Source organism: Homarus americanus, unplaced genomic scaffold (genome assembly GCF_018991925.1).
Source record: "Homarus americanus isolate GMGI-L3 unplaced genomic scaffold, GMGI_Hamer_2.0 scaffold39675, whole genome shotgun sequence".
NCBI lineage: Eukaryota > Metazoa > Arthropoda > Malacostraca > Decapoda > Nephropidae > Homarus > Homarus americanus.
The window spans coordinates 16,478,584-16,497,327 of NW_024736071.1; the positions used below are offsets into that span (position 1 = coordinate 16,478,584).

At 44.1% G+C, this 18,744-nt stretch overlaps 1 protein-coding gene across 5 annotated transcripts in view; it reads right to left on the reverse strand.

Annotated features, from left to right (window-relative positions):
• The window catches only part of LOC121871824, a 61,930-nt gene that overhangs the window by 16,719 nt on the left and 26,467 nt on the right, over positions 1–18,744 (reverse strand). For 2 of the 5 annotated variants that reach the window (XM_042374336.1, XM_042374340.1), the window contains exons 2-5: positions 11,435–11,623; positions 5,959–6,319; positions 4,031–4,159; positions 2,387–2,534 (exon numbers count right to left, since the gene is read on the reverse strand). In XM_042374336.1, the coding sequence (XP_042230270.1) occupies positions 2,387–2,534; positions 4,031–4,159; positions 5,959–6,319; positions 11,435–11,615 (819 nt within the window). In that variant the 5' untranslated portion in view covers positions 11,616–11,623. The remainder of the gene's footprint in view (positions 1–2,386; positions 2,535–4,030; positions 4,160–5,958; positions 6,320–11,434; positions 11,624–18,744) is intronic. The other 3 variants (XM_042374337.1, XM_042374339.1, XM_042374338.1) reach the window with 3 other exon arrangements.

An 18,744-nucleotide genomic window follows, 5' to 3' on the forward strand; every position in this document is an offset into this window, starting at 1 on the left:
AACTTCCAACAAGGTGAGTAATGTTTCCACCTATACAACATGGCGAACTCCTTACTGCACACACATAATTATATTTTATTCTAATTCCCGGACTTTCCTTTAGAAACAGGTGTCGAGAGCCGATTGGATATATACATCTCATCATCTCCTTAACTTCGCTCGTTCTACCCCAAGGCAGTATTCCCAGTCCATTCATTTGTAATAAGGTATGAAGCTCTCTCTCTCTCTCTCTCTCTCTCTCTCTCTCTCTCTCTCTCTCTCTCTTCTCTCACTTTCTTTCTTTCTTTCTCCTCTCTCTTTTAAGCTCTACAGATGGGGAATTCTTTTACTTTAAACAACCATTACCTTTTTTTTTTAATTTTCAAATATGTTTAATGTTTTACGTTCTGTGTTCAAGAGGTTCTATACTGCCTTTGTTGTCACTTCTGCTTCCTTCAGTCGACCCAAACTCCGTTACATTATTACCAAGCCTGACCATTCTCCCGCTGAGTCAGGCCTTGAAGCGTGTACACTGGGGGAGGTATTGACTCTTCCGGGAACTCGCTGAAAGGATTTTGTATACAACGGGACGTGAATCACAGCTGTTATATCACAAGATTTGCTTCTTGGTGTTGTTAAAAGCTGACCTGAGTAGATCATTAGTCAAGAGAAGATTTTTTTTTAAGTCGAATCGTCAATTAATATTATTTTAACCGGATTGTTGTACCTGGGAACTAATTATAGATATATTAGATTAGTGTATGTAATTGGTATTATATCTAACACTCCCTGGTTATTATTTCACCTTAAAGCAATATCTAGATTAGCTTTCCCTTAAAAATAACAAAGAAAATGGGAGGAAAGTTTTCGTAGATCTATCTTCTTAATTAAAAGGTAAAAGTTAGCTATAGTAGATAATGAATTAGTTAGCCTAATCACTAGTTAACTCTCTCTCTCACTCTCCTTACCTTACCACTAACCCCATATCTCATTAATTCCATATACAATAATAATCGATTTTATTGAAAGAATGAAAAAGGATCACAAGTACAGTATTTAGGCGATAAAAGACCATAGGAAAGGTTTAATGAGACGTTGGGTCTGTGAGAAACAATCTAAAACGAACAAAGAAAACGACGATTGACACTTCCTTCCTGGGGCAACTAACCTAATCCAGCTTATTGTATAGTAAGCATCTGTAAGGACGATCCACCCAGTATCTTGTGTACAAACTTCCATCCGTGTGAGCTGGTCTTCCTCAACACGCCAAACGAACCACATGTTTGTTACACTTTGATGATGATGATGATGATGATGATGATGATGATGATAATGATGTTTTAACTCTTTCACAACGATTATTGAACCTTTGACGACGACGATGTGGCGAACACAATTTTTTTACCAACAACTTATGACATTAAAAAAAAGGCAACTAAACTTTATAATATTTTTACCCTTTATAGAAAAATGGTTTAGGTTATAACCCTTTAAGAACGAGGGTTTAACTTATAACCCTTAAAGAAGATGGTTTAACATAGAACCCTTAAAGACGATGGTTTAACCTACAGTATTTTCAGGGCCATTTTTTTTAGCTTAACCCTCAAGAAATTAAACCATCTTCCTCAGAGGGTTAATTAAAAACATGCACAAACAACGCAAAGTATTTAGAAACTCTTCGGTAATTGCAAGGCGAAATAAGTTACAGTGAAACCTCTATTTAACGGACTATAGAGAGAAGAAAGTCCGTTATATCGAAGGTCAGGTAGATATGAAACCTCCATCTAACGAACTACATAGAGATGAAAGTCCGTTATAACGAAGGTCAGTTAGATAATTATGAAACCCCCATCTAACGGATTATATAGAGAAAAGTCCGTTATATGGAGGTTATACTGTCCGTTAATTTAGTCTTCAGGTAAATTTTGCTTACAAGGTGGGAAAAGATTAATATTTACTCACCTGTCTTGAAAAAAAATCAAAAATTCTAAAAAATTTCGTCATGCAGAGAATTAAAATATATCAGACATTATACACAATTATATTAAGTATAACTATATAAAAAAGTAGCGTTATATATCTTGAGTATATTTGGTGAAAAAGTAATAACAAATTCCATCAAAATTCTTAATTATGGAGGATAAAGGTAAAGTAAAGTCTACCAAATTCACTGTAAATATCTGTCAAAAAAGTATTAAAAAATTACTAAAGTACGTCTATAATATATCAGCGAAAAATAACAATAATAAATAGCAAAATACAACTAGAATAACCAGTCCCCAAAAATAGCAACTGTAACAAAAAATAAATATTGTTGCAAACTAAAAAAATAAGGGCCAAAAAAAATAGTTCAAAATAGCCACAAGATCCAGCGAGAGAAAAATACGAATAAAAAGTCATAATTTACCTTGTCAGTCGCGAGGTCTTTCTTGGTTGCTTCCTCTTGTGCCTTAGTTAGTATGTCTTTGACGAACTGGTTAGCCACGTTCAGGAGTACAGGGTCTGCTGGGGACTTAACTTCACCGTCCAAAAGTTTCTCAGAGTCCTGGGGGCTGCTGGCGGGGAGAAAACAAGAGGGAGATCTGGGGATAAGGCACTGAGAATGTGAGAGACGAATGTGGTGTTTACTGCCTTTTGGGGGGAGGAAGGAAGGTAGGGAGGGAGGAGAGGGAGGGAGGAGGAGGGAGGAGGGAGGGAAGGAGGGAGGGAAGGAGGGAGGGAGGGAGGGATGGAGATGTGAGTGAATATTAGGTAGAAGGAAGGAAGGAAAGAATAGAAGGAATGAAAAATAGTCAGGATATCTTAATGAATCTGAAAACATGAATACTCCTTTTGTTATGATGTAATGGGATTATATACATACGTTCTTGAATGTATAGGAAGAACTTATGAATACTGAGAATGTATACTCTTAAAAAAATAATATAATTCTTACTTCTATAGCTGTATAATGAAGGAAATTAATTATATGAAGGAATTATAAAACACTCTTATGGGATTATAGAGAACTCGTGAATGAAATAATTATACACATTATAATATAAGACATTAAAGGATAAAAAAACCAGTTTACATGACATGAAGAAACTTAGAGGATTAATGAAAGAATAAACATAAAATTATTCACGACACTACAGAACTGAAGGAGGAATATGATATAATACAAAACGTGCGATTATGTATGATGTATAAGTATATCTGACCATACATAATGTCTGTGTTTGTCTTTAGAGGAAAATAATGAAATCCAATGAAACTGAAATTAGGGTCGTTGGTTGTGTGAAGGTTACAGGAGAGAGAGAGAGTGACACCTAGATACAGACATACATTCAGAAGGCCACAGACCATAACAAACAAACAAACAAACACACAATTAGAAGACACACAAACGAACAAACATTCAGAAAGCCACAGACGCGGAGACAATCAGAAGGCCAAGACATATACACAATCAGAACACGACAAACAGACACACATACACGCACACAATCAGAACATCACAAACAGACACACATACACAGTCAGAAGATCACAAACACCTTACAACATAAATAAAACCAAAATGTTTTAGCCAAAAAATCACACAAACAAACACAACCAAACGAAAATTTATGACATCCAACAATAACATAATTTATTAAACCAAATACATCCATACATACAAGCGCTTTCTTTCCCTCTCATACACTGTTCTTCATCCATACATTCGTTACATCATTCATTGGTAATATCTCCTCTCTCACACACACTTCTATTCTACCACCACACACCCTCTCTCATACTTTCATACACTCTCCCACACACACACCCTTTTCCACAGTCTCCCACACACACACACACACACACACACACACATATACACTTTCTCAATATACACACTCTCCACACACACACACACACACACACACACACACACACACACACACACTCTGCCAACACACACACACACACACACACACACACACACACACACTCTGCCAAACACACACACACACACACACACACACACACACACACACACACACACACACACCTACTCTCCCTCTCTCACCTGCAGGAGGCGTCACAGGAGAAAAGGTTCTCAGACTCTGACTTAGAACGCAGGAAGGAAGCGATGGAGGACGCCATGTTTGGGTCAGCCTCCCCGTTCTCCATCACCAACCCCGTGTACGATGATGACCTTCCGAGGACACGAGGTCAAGAGGTCAAGGGTGGAGGGACACGAGGTCAAAGGGTTAAGGGTGAGGGGACATTAGGTCAAGCGGTCAAGAGTTAAGGGTGAGGGGGACATGACGTCAAGGGAGGGGGGACACGAAGTCAAGAGGTCAAGGGTGAAGGGGACATAAGGTCAAGAGGTCAAGGGCAGGGGAAAACGAGGTCAAGAAGTCAAGAGGAAGGTCAAGAGGTCAAGGATGGGAACACGAGAACAAGAGGTCAAGGGTGAGAGGACACGAATTCAAGGGTGGGGGGAACATGAGGTCACGAAGTCAAGCGGTCAAAATTCAAAGAATAAATCGCAGGTTAGGTCAGGTTAGGTCAGGTTAGGTCAGGTTAGATCAGGTTAGGCTAAGAGATAATTAAAGGAGTTTGACTAGGTAGTAACTGAAGATCATCTTTATAAAATAATAAAGTGAAAATATTTAATTAAGGTCAAAGGTCAAATATAATAAGGACGTGAAGTAGTAATTAAAAGTGAAGGTCATTAATTACGGTATAATTAACTAATAGTAATTAATGTCTCGGGATAAGGATTAACTCGGGGTTACAGAATATTGGTAATAAAATTATAAAACTACTTCTACAAGGTATTACTTTTACTACTTTTGTATCAGGAGTTGTTTATCCTCTTTAATAACATGTATATCAGTATAATTTTTGGTCATATAAATACTGAAACATGAGAAAAAAAAATAAATAATAATAATAATAATAATAATAATAATAATAATAATAATAATAATAACTATGGTGGAAATTATACCTGTGTGTCATTACTACAGGTAACAAGACAATTAACCTCAGCACACCTGCATAACAATAACCCACACCTGCCCTTAATATCTCCCTCAGGTGTGTTCTGCTAACATCAGAAGCCAACAGACACACCATCCGCCTTGTAACCTGTACCTGTAGTAGCCTTGTAACCTGTACCTGTAGTAGCCTTGTAACCTTTACCTGTAGTAGCCTTGTAACCTGTACCTGTAGTAGCCTTGTAACCTGTACCTGTAGTAGCCTTGTAACCTGTACCTGTAGTAGCCTTGTAACCTGTACCTGTAGTAGCCTTGTAACCTTTACCTGTAGTAGCCCTTGTAACCTGTACCTGTAGTAGCCTTGTAACCTGTACCTGTAGTAGCCTTGTAACCTGTACCTGTAGTAGCCTTGTAACCTGTACCTGTAGTAGCCTTGTAACCTGTACCTGTAGTAGCCTTGTAACCTGTGTAAGACAACCTTAACTTTTGCTAAACCTGGTGTGTGTCTCTACCACCTGGCCACCAGCTGACTCGTGTACAGGCTTCAGACACTATCGAAAGGAATCCAAACCTGCCAGATGGTGGTCTTTGGGAACGTGTGTGTGTGTGTGTGTGTGTGTGTGTGTGTGTGTGTCCCACTTTACTGAGACAAAAGCAATTTCGATCTAGACAGAGTAACGCTAAGATCTCTCTCTCTCTCTCTCTCTCTCTCTCTCTCTCTCTCTCTCTCTCTCTCTCTCTCTCTCTCCACTAAGGCCATGACACAGCACCACACGTCTGACCTCGTCTGCAGGTGTTTTGTGAGGCGCGTTTGTCTGTGTGTTGTGAGGGAGGGAGGAAGGGAGGAAGGGAGGGAGGGAGGGAAGTTCTCACCTTCTATAAAATCAAATCACCACCATGACCACTATTACCACAATACAACTACCACCACTACCACCATCACCACCAGTACCATCATCGCCATTACCACTATCATCACTACTACCGCCATACCCATACGTATACTCACCTTCTAGGCATATTTAGGGGTAAAGTCAATCCTAACCCACGATTACCACCACCAATACCACCACTACCAGTACCACCACCACTCCCACCACCAGTACCCAACAGAGGGGCACGTTCATCAGGTTCATCGTCTTCCTCGTCCTCCTTCACACCATCCACAAGCACCACCGCCCGATTTACGTCGATGTAGGGCGTCGTCGTCACCGTTGTCGCCGCCGTCGTCTGGGTGTCGTGGTGGTGTTGGTGGTGGAAGTCATACTGGGTCGTCTGGGAGCCTTGGAGGGGAGGTTCCGTCACCATCGAGGAGCCAATGACATCCTCTGGTTGTTCCCATAGAGGTGTGTCAATGGCTATCGCGGGATCTGTGGGTGAGATAGACAGTGAGTGAGTGAGTGTGAGTAATATGAGAGAGAGAGAGAAAAGCGAATGATTATGTAAGTATTTAATGTAAACTAAAGAAGAAATAATTAATCTTTCTTTATTTACACACCTTAACACCCCACAACACAGCCACACCTCAACACCCCACAACACAGCCACACCTTAACACCCCACAACACAGCCACACCTTAACACCCCACAACACAGCCACACCTCAACACCCCACAACACAGCCACACCTAACACCCCACAACACAGCCACACCTTAACACCCCACAACACAGCCACACCTCAACACCCCACAACACAGCCACACCTCAACACCCCACAACACAGTGTTACGACCGTGTCGTATTTTTTCTATTTTTTTATATATAACATGCTCCCATGTTCCATATTATTCCTGTAATGATGTGTTAAATTTACTATTATATATTCTAGTCACCTTACCCTGTGCTGTTAAGGTTTTAACTGTCATTATTTGTTCAAGTCCATCTTATTTCTTTATTTTGTATTGTAACCAGCATTCTTTGTTCTCTAACGACCATCTGCATCGTTAAACGACCCACCGGCGGGTCGCGTGGCGGGAGCCGACCTTATATATAGGACCCACCAACTGACTTGAGTCAGTTCAGTCCTCTTGTCATACAGTACACATCCTTTGAGTGTCACTTGTTACTTATACTTAATTTATTTGTGTTGTTCCTGTCGCCACCAATGTGGTATATCTATGTGAGTACCTATTTATGTCTCTGTTTGTGTCCATCAGTATTTGCTTAGTTGTATTCAAGTAATTCAGTGTTGTTTCACGTTAGTTAATTTCAGTGATAGTTTTTATATGTTTATGCAGTGTTAACGTAATCCAATGCTTTATTTTTATTCTTTTGATGTTTCGATGTTTTGTATCATTTGTGTCTTAAAAGTTTCGATGGTGAATCAATTTGTTGTGACAGCCTACGAGGCTCTTTATTGTGTTAATATTTAATCAATTAAATTCTTAAAGGTTTACTTTATTTATTTTTATTCTTTTAATTTACTTCACTTTTTGTTTGGTTACGCCTAGAACCTGGATATTTAAGTAAATTAAGAGACGGCGTAACAACAGCCACACCTTAACACCCCACAACACAGCCACACCTTAACACCCCACAACACAGCCACACCTCAACACCCCACAACACACCACACCTCAACACCCCACAACACAGCCACACCTCAACACCCCACAACACAGCCACACCCACCCACAACACAGCCACACCTTAACACCCCACAACACAGCCACACCTAACACCCCACAACACAGCCACAGATCAACACCCTACAACACAGCCACACCAACATCCCGCCAACACAGCCACACTCAACATCCCACAACACAGCCACACCTCAACACCCCACACACAGCCACACCTCAACACCCCTACAACACAGCCACACCCCAACACTCCCACAACACAACACATCTCAACACCCCACCAACACACAGCCACACCTCAACACCCCACAACACAGCCACACCCTCAACACCCCACAACACAGCCACACCTTAACACCCCACAACACAGCCACACCTCAAAACCCCACAACACAGCCACACCTAACACCCCACAACACAGCCACACCTTAACACCCCACAACACAGCCACACCTCAAAACCCCACAACACAGCCACACCCTAACACCCCACAACACAGTGCCACACCTTAACACCCCACAACACAGCCACACCTCAAAACCCCACAACACAGCCACACCTTAACACCCCACAACACAGCCACACCTTAACACCCCACAACACAGCCACACCTTAACACCCCACAACACAGCCACACCTCAACACCCCTCAACACAGCCACACCTCAACACCCCACAACACAGCCACACCTCAACACTACACCACCATTTCTATGCAAGTTATCTCAATAAAAATACTCTTATGTAAGTAAAATCCGTCTTCATTTGCGCTCCACAACTGAGATAGGCTTGCGTCAAGGCCGTTATCACAAATAAAGTCAAAATTCAGTTGCTAACCGAATTTAGATGTTTTATATTAGTTTTTGCTTATAACAATGCATTTTCTATCATGCTATTTTCATAGAAAACATTGTAAACCGCCTTCAGGGTAGACTATAATTTTATCTCGGGGACTATTTTTTTTTTTTTTTTACTAAAGATCTGAAACATTTACCAAGTGTGTTTAATTGTTAGTTGTGCTTCCATGCAAAATTTTAGGTATCTATGATAAACAGCTTATGGACACACACACACACACAGTGGGAATAATTCTACGAGGGTTGTTTAAAATGTTGGGAAAACTTTCTTGAAGAGAGTTTGAAGGCCTCTGATTCGCTCTTGTTGACGAGTTCCGCCCGAATTACTTAGATCAAAGTTATTTAATACGTTAAAATTGGCTTCCGTAGACCTACAAATTGAGTTAGATATTCCTTAATGAAGGCTTGAAGTGACTCACATGAAATTTACTTCAAAAAATCACATTCTAAACTTAAAGTTATTTAACGGAAGGATAACAGATTGTTTGAGAATTGGTTACTTTAAATCTTCAAATAGGGTAAATATCATCAAATTAGAAACAGAGATAGTGAAGAAATTGGTAGGTAAACACTGCAAATAGGCCAGAAATGGGTTAATTTTGTTGAGTTTGGTCAGATCATCACCAGAACGGGATGTGAGAATTTATAACCCGTGAAGTGAAAACATCCTTCCGTTTAGCTTATCTGTTCTGTCAACACTGACGTATTTAGGTGTTCTAGTGTGTAAGGTAGCTCTCTCTCTCTCTCTCTCTCTCTCTCTCTCAGGCCGGTAAGGGCACAGGTAATTAGCCATTACTTCCGCCAGGACAGGTAATTCTCAGGTGTTGACTCCCGGAGCTTGATGACTGAGCCTTAATCCCCAGTGAACCAGCTCCTCCCTGCCCTCCCTCCCTCATTCCTCCCCCCCTTGCTCCGGTTGCTCACTCCCCTCATTCTCAAGGTGCTCCTTCCCGCCTCCTAGCTGTGTGTATTGCACAGTTGTGACGATTAATTAGTACAGAGGTGTAACGCTGGTGTGACGGGTAATTAATATGAAAGTGCGACGTTAATTATACGAAGTGGTGTGACGGAGGTGAGACGGAGGTGTGACGGAGGTGTTATAGAGGTGTGACAGGTGTGACGGAGGTGAGACGGAGGTGTTATAGAGGTGTGACAGAGATGTGACAGGTGTGACGGAGGTGTGACGGAGGTGAGACAAAGGTGTTATAGAGGTGTGACAGGTGTGACAAAGGTACTACAGAGGTGTGACAGACGTGTGACGGAGGTGTGGCAGAGGTGTGACGGAGGTGTGACAGAGGTGTGACGGGTAATATACATTGAGGGTTTTAGCTTAATTAACACTATACCTATAACCCCCCCCCCCCACACACACACTATACCCACTGTGGCCTTACAGCTAACTATGCGCTGTTTACCTACAATAAACTGTTTCCCGGAGCCACAGGAATTATTAATAACAGTTTACCTGGAAGCTGCAGGCAATGGTACACTGTGTCGTATTTAACTTGGTGACAGTGTACAGTGTCTACCTGTTGTCTACCTGTTGTCTACCTGTTGTCTACCTTTCGTCTACCTTTCGTCTACCTGTTGTCTACCTTTCGTCTACCTTTCGTCTACCTGTTGTCTACCTGTTGTCTACCTTTCGTCTACCTGTTGTCTACCTGTTGTCTACCTTTCGTCTACCTGTTGTCTACCTGTTGTCTACCTTTCGTCTACCTTTCGTCTACCTGTTGTCTACCTGTTGTCTACCTTTCGTCTACCTGTTGTCTACCTGATGTCTACCTTTCGTCTACCTGTTTACCCGTTTATTAATTGTTGACATTGCTTTCCTGTTTACATTATAGATCCTAATTATCATTATTATTATTATCATTATTATTATTATTATCATTAGTAATAGTAGTAGTAGTAGTAGTAGTAGTGTTAGTAGTAGTAGCAGGATATACAGTAAAATATAACGAGGTGAGGCTTGAAGCAGTTATTTCATCTGAAGTGATTGAAAATGATAAGGAAATTAAGTTACGGAAAATAACTGGAATATTTCGGGATTTTTATTTTTTTATCATTTACGTGACGACACAAACGTAAAACATTCAACTATTCCACAATATTTTCTTTTACTTATTTTTATTTCTCTCTCTCAAAAAAAATAATCGCTATCATTTTCCATCATTGAGAAGAAAGAAAGAAAGAAAGAAAGAAAATCCTCTACTGGTTCATTCAAATCAAAATGGAGTTTGCATCCTTGACATTAATTAAGGAATATATATATACAGGTGTAGTGTAAATTATACCTGTCCGTCTCTATCCTTACCCCCTGTCCTTCCGTCCATCTTCCGTCTCTATCCTTTCCCCCTGTCCTTCCGTCCATCTACCGTCTCTATCCTTTCCCCCTGTCCTTCCGTCCATCTACCGTCTCTATCCTTTCCCCCTGTCCTTCCGTCCATCTACCGTCTCTATCCTTTCCCCTGTCCTTCCGTCCATCTACCCGTCTCTATCCTTTCCCCTGTCCTTCCGTCCACCTTCCGTCTCTATCCTTTCCCCCTGTCCTTCCGTCCATCTTCCGTCTCTATCCTTTCCCCTGTCCTTCCGTCATCTTCGTCTCCTCCTTTCCCCTGTCCTTCCGTCCATCTCGTCTCTATCCTTTCCCCTGTCCTTCCGTCCATCTACCGTCTCTATCCTTTCCCCCTGTCCTTCCGTCCATCTACCGTCTCTATCTTTTCCCCCTGTCCTTCCGTCCATCTACCGTCTCTATCCTTTCCCCCTGTCCTTCCGTCCATCTACCGTCTCTATCCTTTCCCCCTGTCCTTCCGTCCATCTACCGTCTCTATCCTTTCCCCCTGTCCTTCCATCCACCTTCCGCTTCTATCCTTTATATACTCTGTTGACATCTATCACAGCCAATGGTAATGCGTGTTGAGTGTAACTTGATTATGTTTGGCGGTTGATGCAGGTGTTGGCGAGCGAGGATGTTTTCTTATTGGTTATTGAATGAATCTCTCTCTCTCTCTCTCTCTCTCTCTGTGGCCACCCATTACTCACTCGTATCCAAGGGATTCTCCTCATCCGTGGGTGTTGAAGCACTGAAGCTGAGCATAGGCAGGATGTGGCCATGATGAGTGCGGCCCTGGTGAATGTGGCCCTGGTGGGTGTGGCCCTGGTGGGTGTGGCCATGGGTGTGGGTGGAATCCTCGTCCCGATGCCCGTTGACGACCGTAGACATGATGTGGCCTGTAAGAAGAAGATGGCGGATGAATGATAGAGGGAGAGAGAGAGAGAGAGAGAGTTACATCATCGTCATTAAAGGGTTAAATCATCGTCATTAAAGGGTTAAATCATCGTCATTAAAGGGTTAAATCATCATAATCGTCAAAGGGTTAAACATCGTCTCCCCCGTACCCCCCTGACCCCCTCCACTATAATACACCCTTAATACCCTGGCTTAGGTCTTGACTCACGGAAGACTGAGTCTGACCTGATGAGCGGGGGCCAAGGACTGGAGGAGAGAGACGGGAGGAGGAGAGAGACGGGAGATAGAGAGAGACGGGAGGTAGAGAGAGACGGGAGGTAGAGAGAGACGGGAGGTAAAGAGAGACGGGAGGTAGAGAGACGGGAGATAGAGAGAGGGAGGAGGAGAGAGACAGGAGGTGAGAGAGACGGGAGGATAGAAGACGGGAGATGAGAGAGACAGGAGATAGAGAGACGGGAGATAGAGACGGGAGGTGAGAGGGCAGGGAGATAGAGGGGAGCGGGAGATAGAGACGGGAGGGAGAGGAGAGACGGGAGATAGAGAGAGAGACGGGAGATAGAGACGGGAGGTGAGAGAGAGACGAGGAGGAGGAGGAGAGAGACAGGAGGTAGAGAGACGGGAGGAGAGAAGACAGGGAGGTAGAGACGGGAGATAGAGACAGAGGGAGGTAGAGAGGGAGCAGGAGATAGAGAGAGACGGGAGACGGGAGGTAGAGAGAGACAGGAGGAGGAGAGACAGGAGGTAGAGAGACGGGAGATGAGAGAGACGGGAGATAGAGAGAGACAGGGAGATAGAGACAGGAGATAGGGAGACAGGGAGGTAGAGAGAGAGGCGGAGATGAAGAGAGGGCAGGAGATAGAGCAGGAGATGAGAGAGGGAGATAGAGAGAGACGGGAGATAGAGAGACGGGAGGTAGAGAGACGGGAATAGAGAGAGAGACGGAGATGAGAGAGACGGAGATAGAGACGGGGAGGTGAGAGAGACGGGGAGGTGAGAGACGGGAGATAGAGAGAGACGGGGAGGTAGAGAGAGACGGGAGATAGAGAGAGGTGGGGGAGGGGAGATGAGACGGGAGATGAGAGAGACGGGAGATAGGGGAGGAGGTGAGTGATGGGGAGGAGGTAGAGGTGATAGGGAGGGTAGTGATAGGGAGGAGGTGGTGATGGAGGTAGTGATGAGGAGGAGTAGTGATGGGAGGAGGTGGTGAGGAGGGAGGAGGTAGTGATAGGGGAGGAGGTAGTGATGAGGAGGAGGTAGTGATAGGGAGGAGGTAGTGATAGGGAGGAGGTAGTGATAGGGGAGGAGTGATAGGGAGGAGGTAGTGATAGGGAGGGGAGGTGGGTGATAGGGGAGGAGGTAGTATAGGGAGGAGGAGGTAGTGATAGGAGGAGGTAGTGATAGGGAGGAGGTAGTGATAGGGGAGGGAGGAGGAGGGAGGAGGTAGTGATAGGGGAGGAGGTAGTGATAGGGAGGAGGTAGTGATAGGGAGTAGGTAGTGATAGGGAGGAGGTAGTGATAGGGGAGGAGGTAGTGATAGGGGAGGAGGTAGTGATAGGAAGGAGGTAGGGTGATAGGGGAGGAGGTAGTGATAGGGGAGGAGGTAGTGATAGGGAGGAGGTAGTGATAGGGAGGAGGTAGTGATAGGGAGTCAAGGGACATAGATAGAGAGATAGAGACAGGACATAGAGATATAAACAAGACATTGAGACAGTCACTGGAAGGGAGAATGTTGAGAGACAGACAGACATATAGACAGACATAGGGTAATATTAAGACAAACAGCAAGACACACAAACAGACAGACAGACTGACAGACTTGCAAATCAATATATTCTACCAACTCCTCCCTCCCACCCCCACCCCATACCCCAGTCCCACCCCTCCCCACCCCCCCCACCCCCACCTCCTTCCCCACCCTCACCCCATCCCCACCCCCAACCCCTCCCCCCTTCCCCCTCCCCCCACTTCATACCCTGAGGAGGGTGGAGCACTAAAATGACTCACATGAATGCATTAAGTTCTTTGTTTACCAAGTGTACTCTCCAGAACCAGTACCACGTGCATCCAGAAAGTGCCGCAACCACACACACACACACACACACACACACACACACAACACAAATACAGATTGACGTCAGTATTTCACCACAATCAGATAACAGAAACAATCAGAAAACTCGGAATAACAACACTCAGATTAACAGACGGACAATAAAACAAACAAAACAGACAATCAGAACGAAACAAAAACAAAAAGAAAAATAATAAATGATTAAAGTGACGTAAAAACCGACAAACAGACAGACAGACAGACAGACAGACAGACAGACAGACAGACAGGCAGGCAGACAGACAGACAGACAGACAGTGACAGACAACAAAAAATAGCTAAGACAGTAACATACACACATACCTATATATATATTTTTTTCTTGTTTTTTTTGTGTTTTATCTTTTTCTTTTTCCTAGGGAGCAGAGATGGAAATGATGTGCGAATGAGATCAAAGGTTCGGGGTTTGTGAATAACAACTCAGGTGGCCGAATACTTTAGGACTGATTCACATTGTGTCGTCTAGGTGTAAGGGGAGAGGAGGGTGTTTTAGGGTAGGTGGAGGGGGAAGGTGGGTAGGCGGGGTGGGGTGGGGTGGGTGAGGGAAAAGGGAAGGGATGAGGGTAGGTGTGGGGGGTGGGTGGAGAAAAGGAAGGTGAGGATAGGTGAGAGGGGTGGGTAAAGGGAAGGGGTGAGGATAGGTGAGGATGGTAAAGGGAAGGGGTGAAAAGTGAGCGAAGATTAATGAACACTGAACGATATCTAAGGAGACTGATATCAACAAAATGACGTGTAGGGAGGCTGGGTTATGAGGAATTATTTTTGTTCGTGTGTGTGTGTGAAGGTGACGTGGTGAAAATGGTCTCTCTCTCTCTCTCTCCCACAACCCTCCCTCTCACACCAGACTGCCCAAGGTCACTAACTAACTCGTATGATTTATAAATTAAAATTCCACCTTTTAATTTTAGTCTCTGATGGAGAGCCGTGTGTGTGTGTGTGTGTGTGTGTGTGTGTGTTTTCTTACCTTGATTCATGAACCAGAAAAGTAAAATAAACACACACACACACACACACACACACACACACACACACACACAGTTAGGTACGCCAGAAAATGATTTTGAAAACTTTGAGAAAAATATTGTCAACGTTAATTATTTTCGTTTTTTTATTTATTTCCTCAAAACCGCCGGATTTTTCCTCCACTAGAAAGACTTTTTTTTTACAATTTATTTCAAGTGAGTCGAATAAATTCACTGTTATAGGTATTATTTAAGTGGTAACTCCATAACATTTGCTGCTTCTGTTCACTGTTATCACTGTTCACTGTTATCACTGCTTCTGTTCACTGTTACTGCTTCTGTTCACTGTTATCACTGTTCACTGTTATCACTGTTCACTGTTATCACTGCTTCTGTACACTGTTATCTCTTTCTGTTCAATGTTATCACTGATTCTATTTGTTGTTATCACTGTTCACTGTTATCACTGTTTACTGTTATCACTGCTTTTGTTCACTGTTATCACTGTTTCTGTTTACTGTTATCACTGTCAACGTCTATATACATTTGACACCCTAGAACACTAATCTCTCTCCACCTAAGTATTTATTATATTGTTTGTTGGGGAAATACTCAATTATTTACTTGTTATTTTTCACTTTGATTTTAATTTCATTTCTCTGTCAATTTATTTTTTTGATGTGAATACTTTGTCCTGAACCAACTACCCTCTAGCATAGTTAACAACACTGTTTACCATAATGTTCTGTGGAAATCATTTTAACCCGACCTAACCTAACCTAAGCTAACCTAATCTAACCTAACCTAACCTAACCTAACCTAACCTAATCTAACCTAACATAACCTAACCTAATCTAACCTAACATAACCTAACCTAATCTAACCCAATAAGGTGAATCTCTTCGGCTCAGAATTATTTTACTATTTCCTGTATAAATTTTGTATCTGTTCTTGGGGTGATCGATGAGTTCCAATAATGAACACTATGACTCCTGTTGTCTCGGTAGGGTTGTCAAAATCCTTCGTCCGTTGTGTCAGATTTTTTCAACATAATTTGGTATAGATATTTGTTTTGAGTGACTTTACAGGTAATGTTTGTATTTTTTTTATCATTGTAGTTAGTAATATAATAAGTAATAGCTGGTATATTTAAGAATGTTTAAAATATTGGCCAAACAAAATTATTTCAGGTATAATTTTAACTCTTGTCTACTCTCCTTTTCTTATTCTTCTTCTTCCATATTCTTATTTTTCTCTGTCTCTCTCATTTAATTCCTCCTCCTTCTTCCCTTTTCCTTCCTTCCCCTTTCTCTCCACCCCTCCCTCTCCCTTTCCTCATCCCTCCCCTGCCTCTCCCCCCTCCCCATGTATCCCACACCCCTGGAGGTTACCACTGGGACTGTATCTTGAGTTGAGGAGCCCAGATGGTGTCCCAGGAGGCAGGAAAACACCCACACTTGTTGACGTATTCCATTACTTTTGGGGGAGATAACTCACTACACGGCGACACGGAAGAAACCTTTACAGCAAATAACGATGATTTAACGCTTTGACGACGATGATTTAACCCTTTGACGACGATGGTTTAACCCTTTGATGACGATGATTTAACCCTTTGATGACGATGATTTAACCCTTGATTTATGACGATGGTTTAACCCTTTGACGCTGGTTTAACCCTTTGATGACGATGGCTTAACCTTGACGACGATGGGTGGTGCGTGTGTATGTATGGCATATATGCAGAGTGTGTGTGTGTGTGTGTGTGTGTGTGTGTGTGTGTGTGTGTGTGTGTGTGTGTGTGTGTGTGTGTGTGTGTGTGTGTGTGGTTACTGGCTAGAGTATACAGCACACACACAGTAACATTACAGACAAAATAGCGTAAGAGGATTAAGAATGAAACTTAAAATGGCAGAGAATCCCTACATTTCTTCTCTCTCTCTCGCTCTCTCTCCTCGCCTCTCGCCTCTCGCCTCTCCTCGCTCTCCTCGCCTCTCTCTCGCTCTCTCGCTCTCTCGCTCTCTCTCCTCTCTCTCCTCTAACCTAACCCAAGCAAACAAATCCAATTGGAAGTCCTAGAACAATGTGATTACAGAGACCAAGATAAGGTCCAAATAATGGACAAACTTTTTCCTAGTGTTCGGTAAAGTTAGTTAGTCGCCATTCACTATAGACCTGCATTTTGACGCCCGGACACACACACACACACACACACACACACACACACACACACACACACACACACACACTTTATTTGGAGGTTCCTGCTGATTTGGTCCAGCTTAGCAGGATTCTCAGAACGACCACGGAGGAACATTTCCTTCTCTCTCTCTCTCTCTCTCTCAGGAGTTAGGAAGGCCCAAGAAGATTATTCCTGACGTTGGTGTCCTTTGGAAACCTGGAGACATGAGTGATGAGGGTAGACCTTAGGGGGGAGGGACATATTTGTGATCCACTGCTGCTCCCATCCGTGGCCAGAGAGAGAGAGAGAGAGAGAGAGACAGGCTGGGTCTCCTGTATGTATTTAAACGTCACCATTAGAGGAACGACTGATGCACGGAACCATCACCAAAAATCAACAACTTTCATTAACTATTTAAAAAAAATAACTGTGCTCCAAGTTGGGATTCACTGCAGTTAATAATTAAACATTACTCACATACTTACAGACGGAAGAACAACACCATACCTATCACCCCCACCCCGCACCCCACTCACCCCACCCTCACCCCCACTCACCTCACCACCCCCCACCCACCCCCACCCACCCCTCACCTCCCCCACCCACCCCTCACCCCCCGCACCCCACTCACCCCACCTCCTCACCCACCCCTCACCCACCCCCCACCCACCCCCACCCACCCCTCACCCACCCCCTCACCCTCCTCACCCACCCTCACCCACCCCCCACCCACCTCCACCCACCCCCCACCCACCCCTCACACCCACCCCCCACCCACCCCCACCCACCCCCACCCTCACCCACCCCCACCCACCCCCTCACCCACCCCCCACCCCCCACCCACCCCTCACCTCCCTACTAACCCCACTGGGAGAACAGAGAGACACCTCGAGACGTTAACACACCTCCTGTATACAACACCCGAGCCTTGAGTACGACGCGTCTGATTACTAAACGTACGATAACCACTGAGTCTCAGGTACATCAACATGGAGGCTTTTGAGTACGAAGATCAATCCCATAAGTGAGGAAACCAAAGACTCTTAAGCCTGAGAGCTAGACTCCCTGCATAACGACTGTCCCTGGAGGCGCATAACACGACCTCACCTAACCTCCCGGGTACAGCTCGGCCTACTGATTACGGTGAGTGCCCTGTCTGCCACCACCTGTCTGCTAGTGTGTCTGCCGCCGATTGTCTGCTAGAGCCTGTTTGCTACAGCCTGTCTGTCACCGGCTGTCTGCCCCGACTGTCTGCCACCGATTGTCTACCACTACCTGTCTGCTACAGTCTGTCTGCCACCGCCTGTCTGCCACCGCCTGTCTGCCACCGCCTATATGCCAATACCTTTCTTGCAACGCCAATCTGCCACAGCCTGTCTACTACCAACTGTCTGCCACAGATTGGCAATCAAGACTGATTTCCACGAACCCTCTTCCATCAGCTATTTTTCATCACCAGCTGTTTACCATTAGATCGAACTCCTCTGTCTGCCACCACCTGTCTGCCACCATCAACTATAAATCAATAGCTACTTGCCACCAGCTGTCCGTTACCACGCTTCCAGTAACACCTATCACTCATCATTTGTCTGCCACCATCACCTGTCTGCCACCACTTCCCCGTGAGTGTCTACCACCACCTTCCAACACCAAAACAACTACCACCACCTACCAGGTACAACCCATCCATCACAACCACCTGCCTCCCACCATATGTCTGCCACCACCAGCTGTCTACGACCACCTGGAGCCCACCTGTGTGTGTGTGTGTACCCAGTAAGGATCAATACTTGCCCACCCTTCTATCCCCCTCCCCCACCTCTTGCTACTCCTTGTCTCATCGTCTCT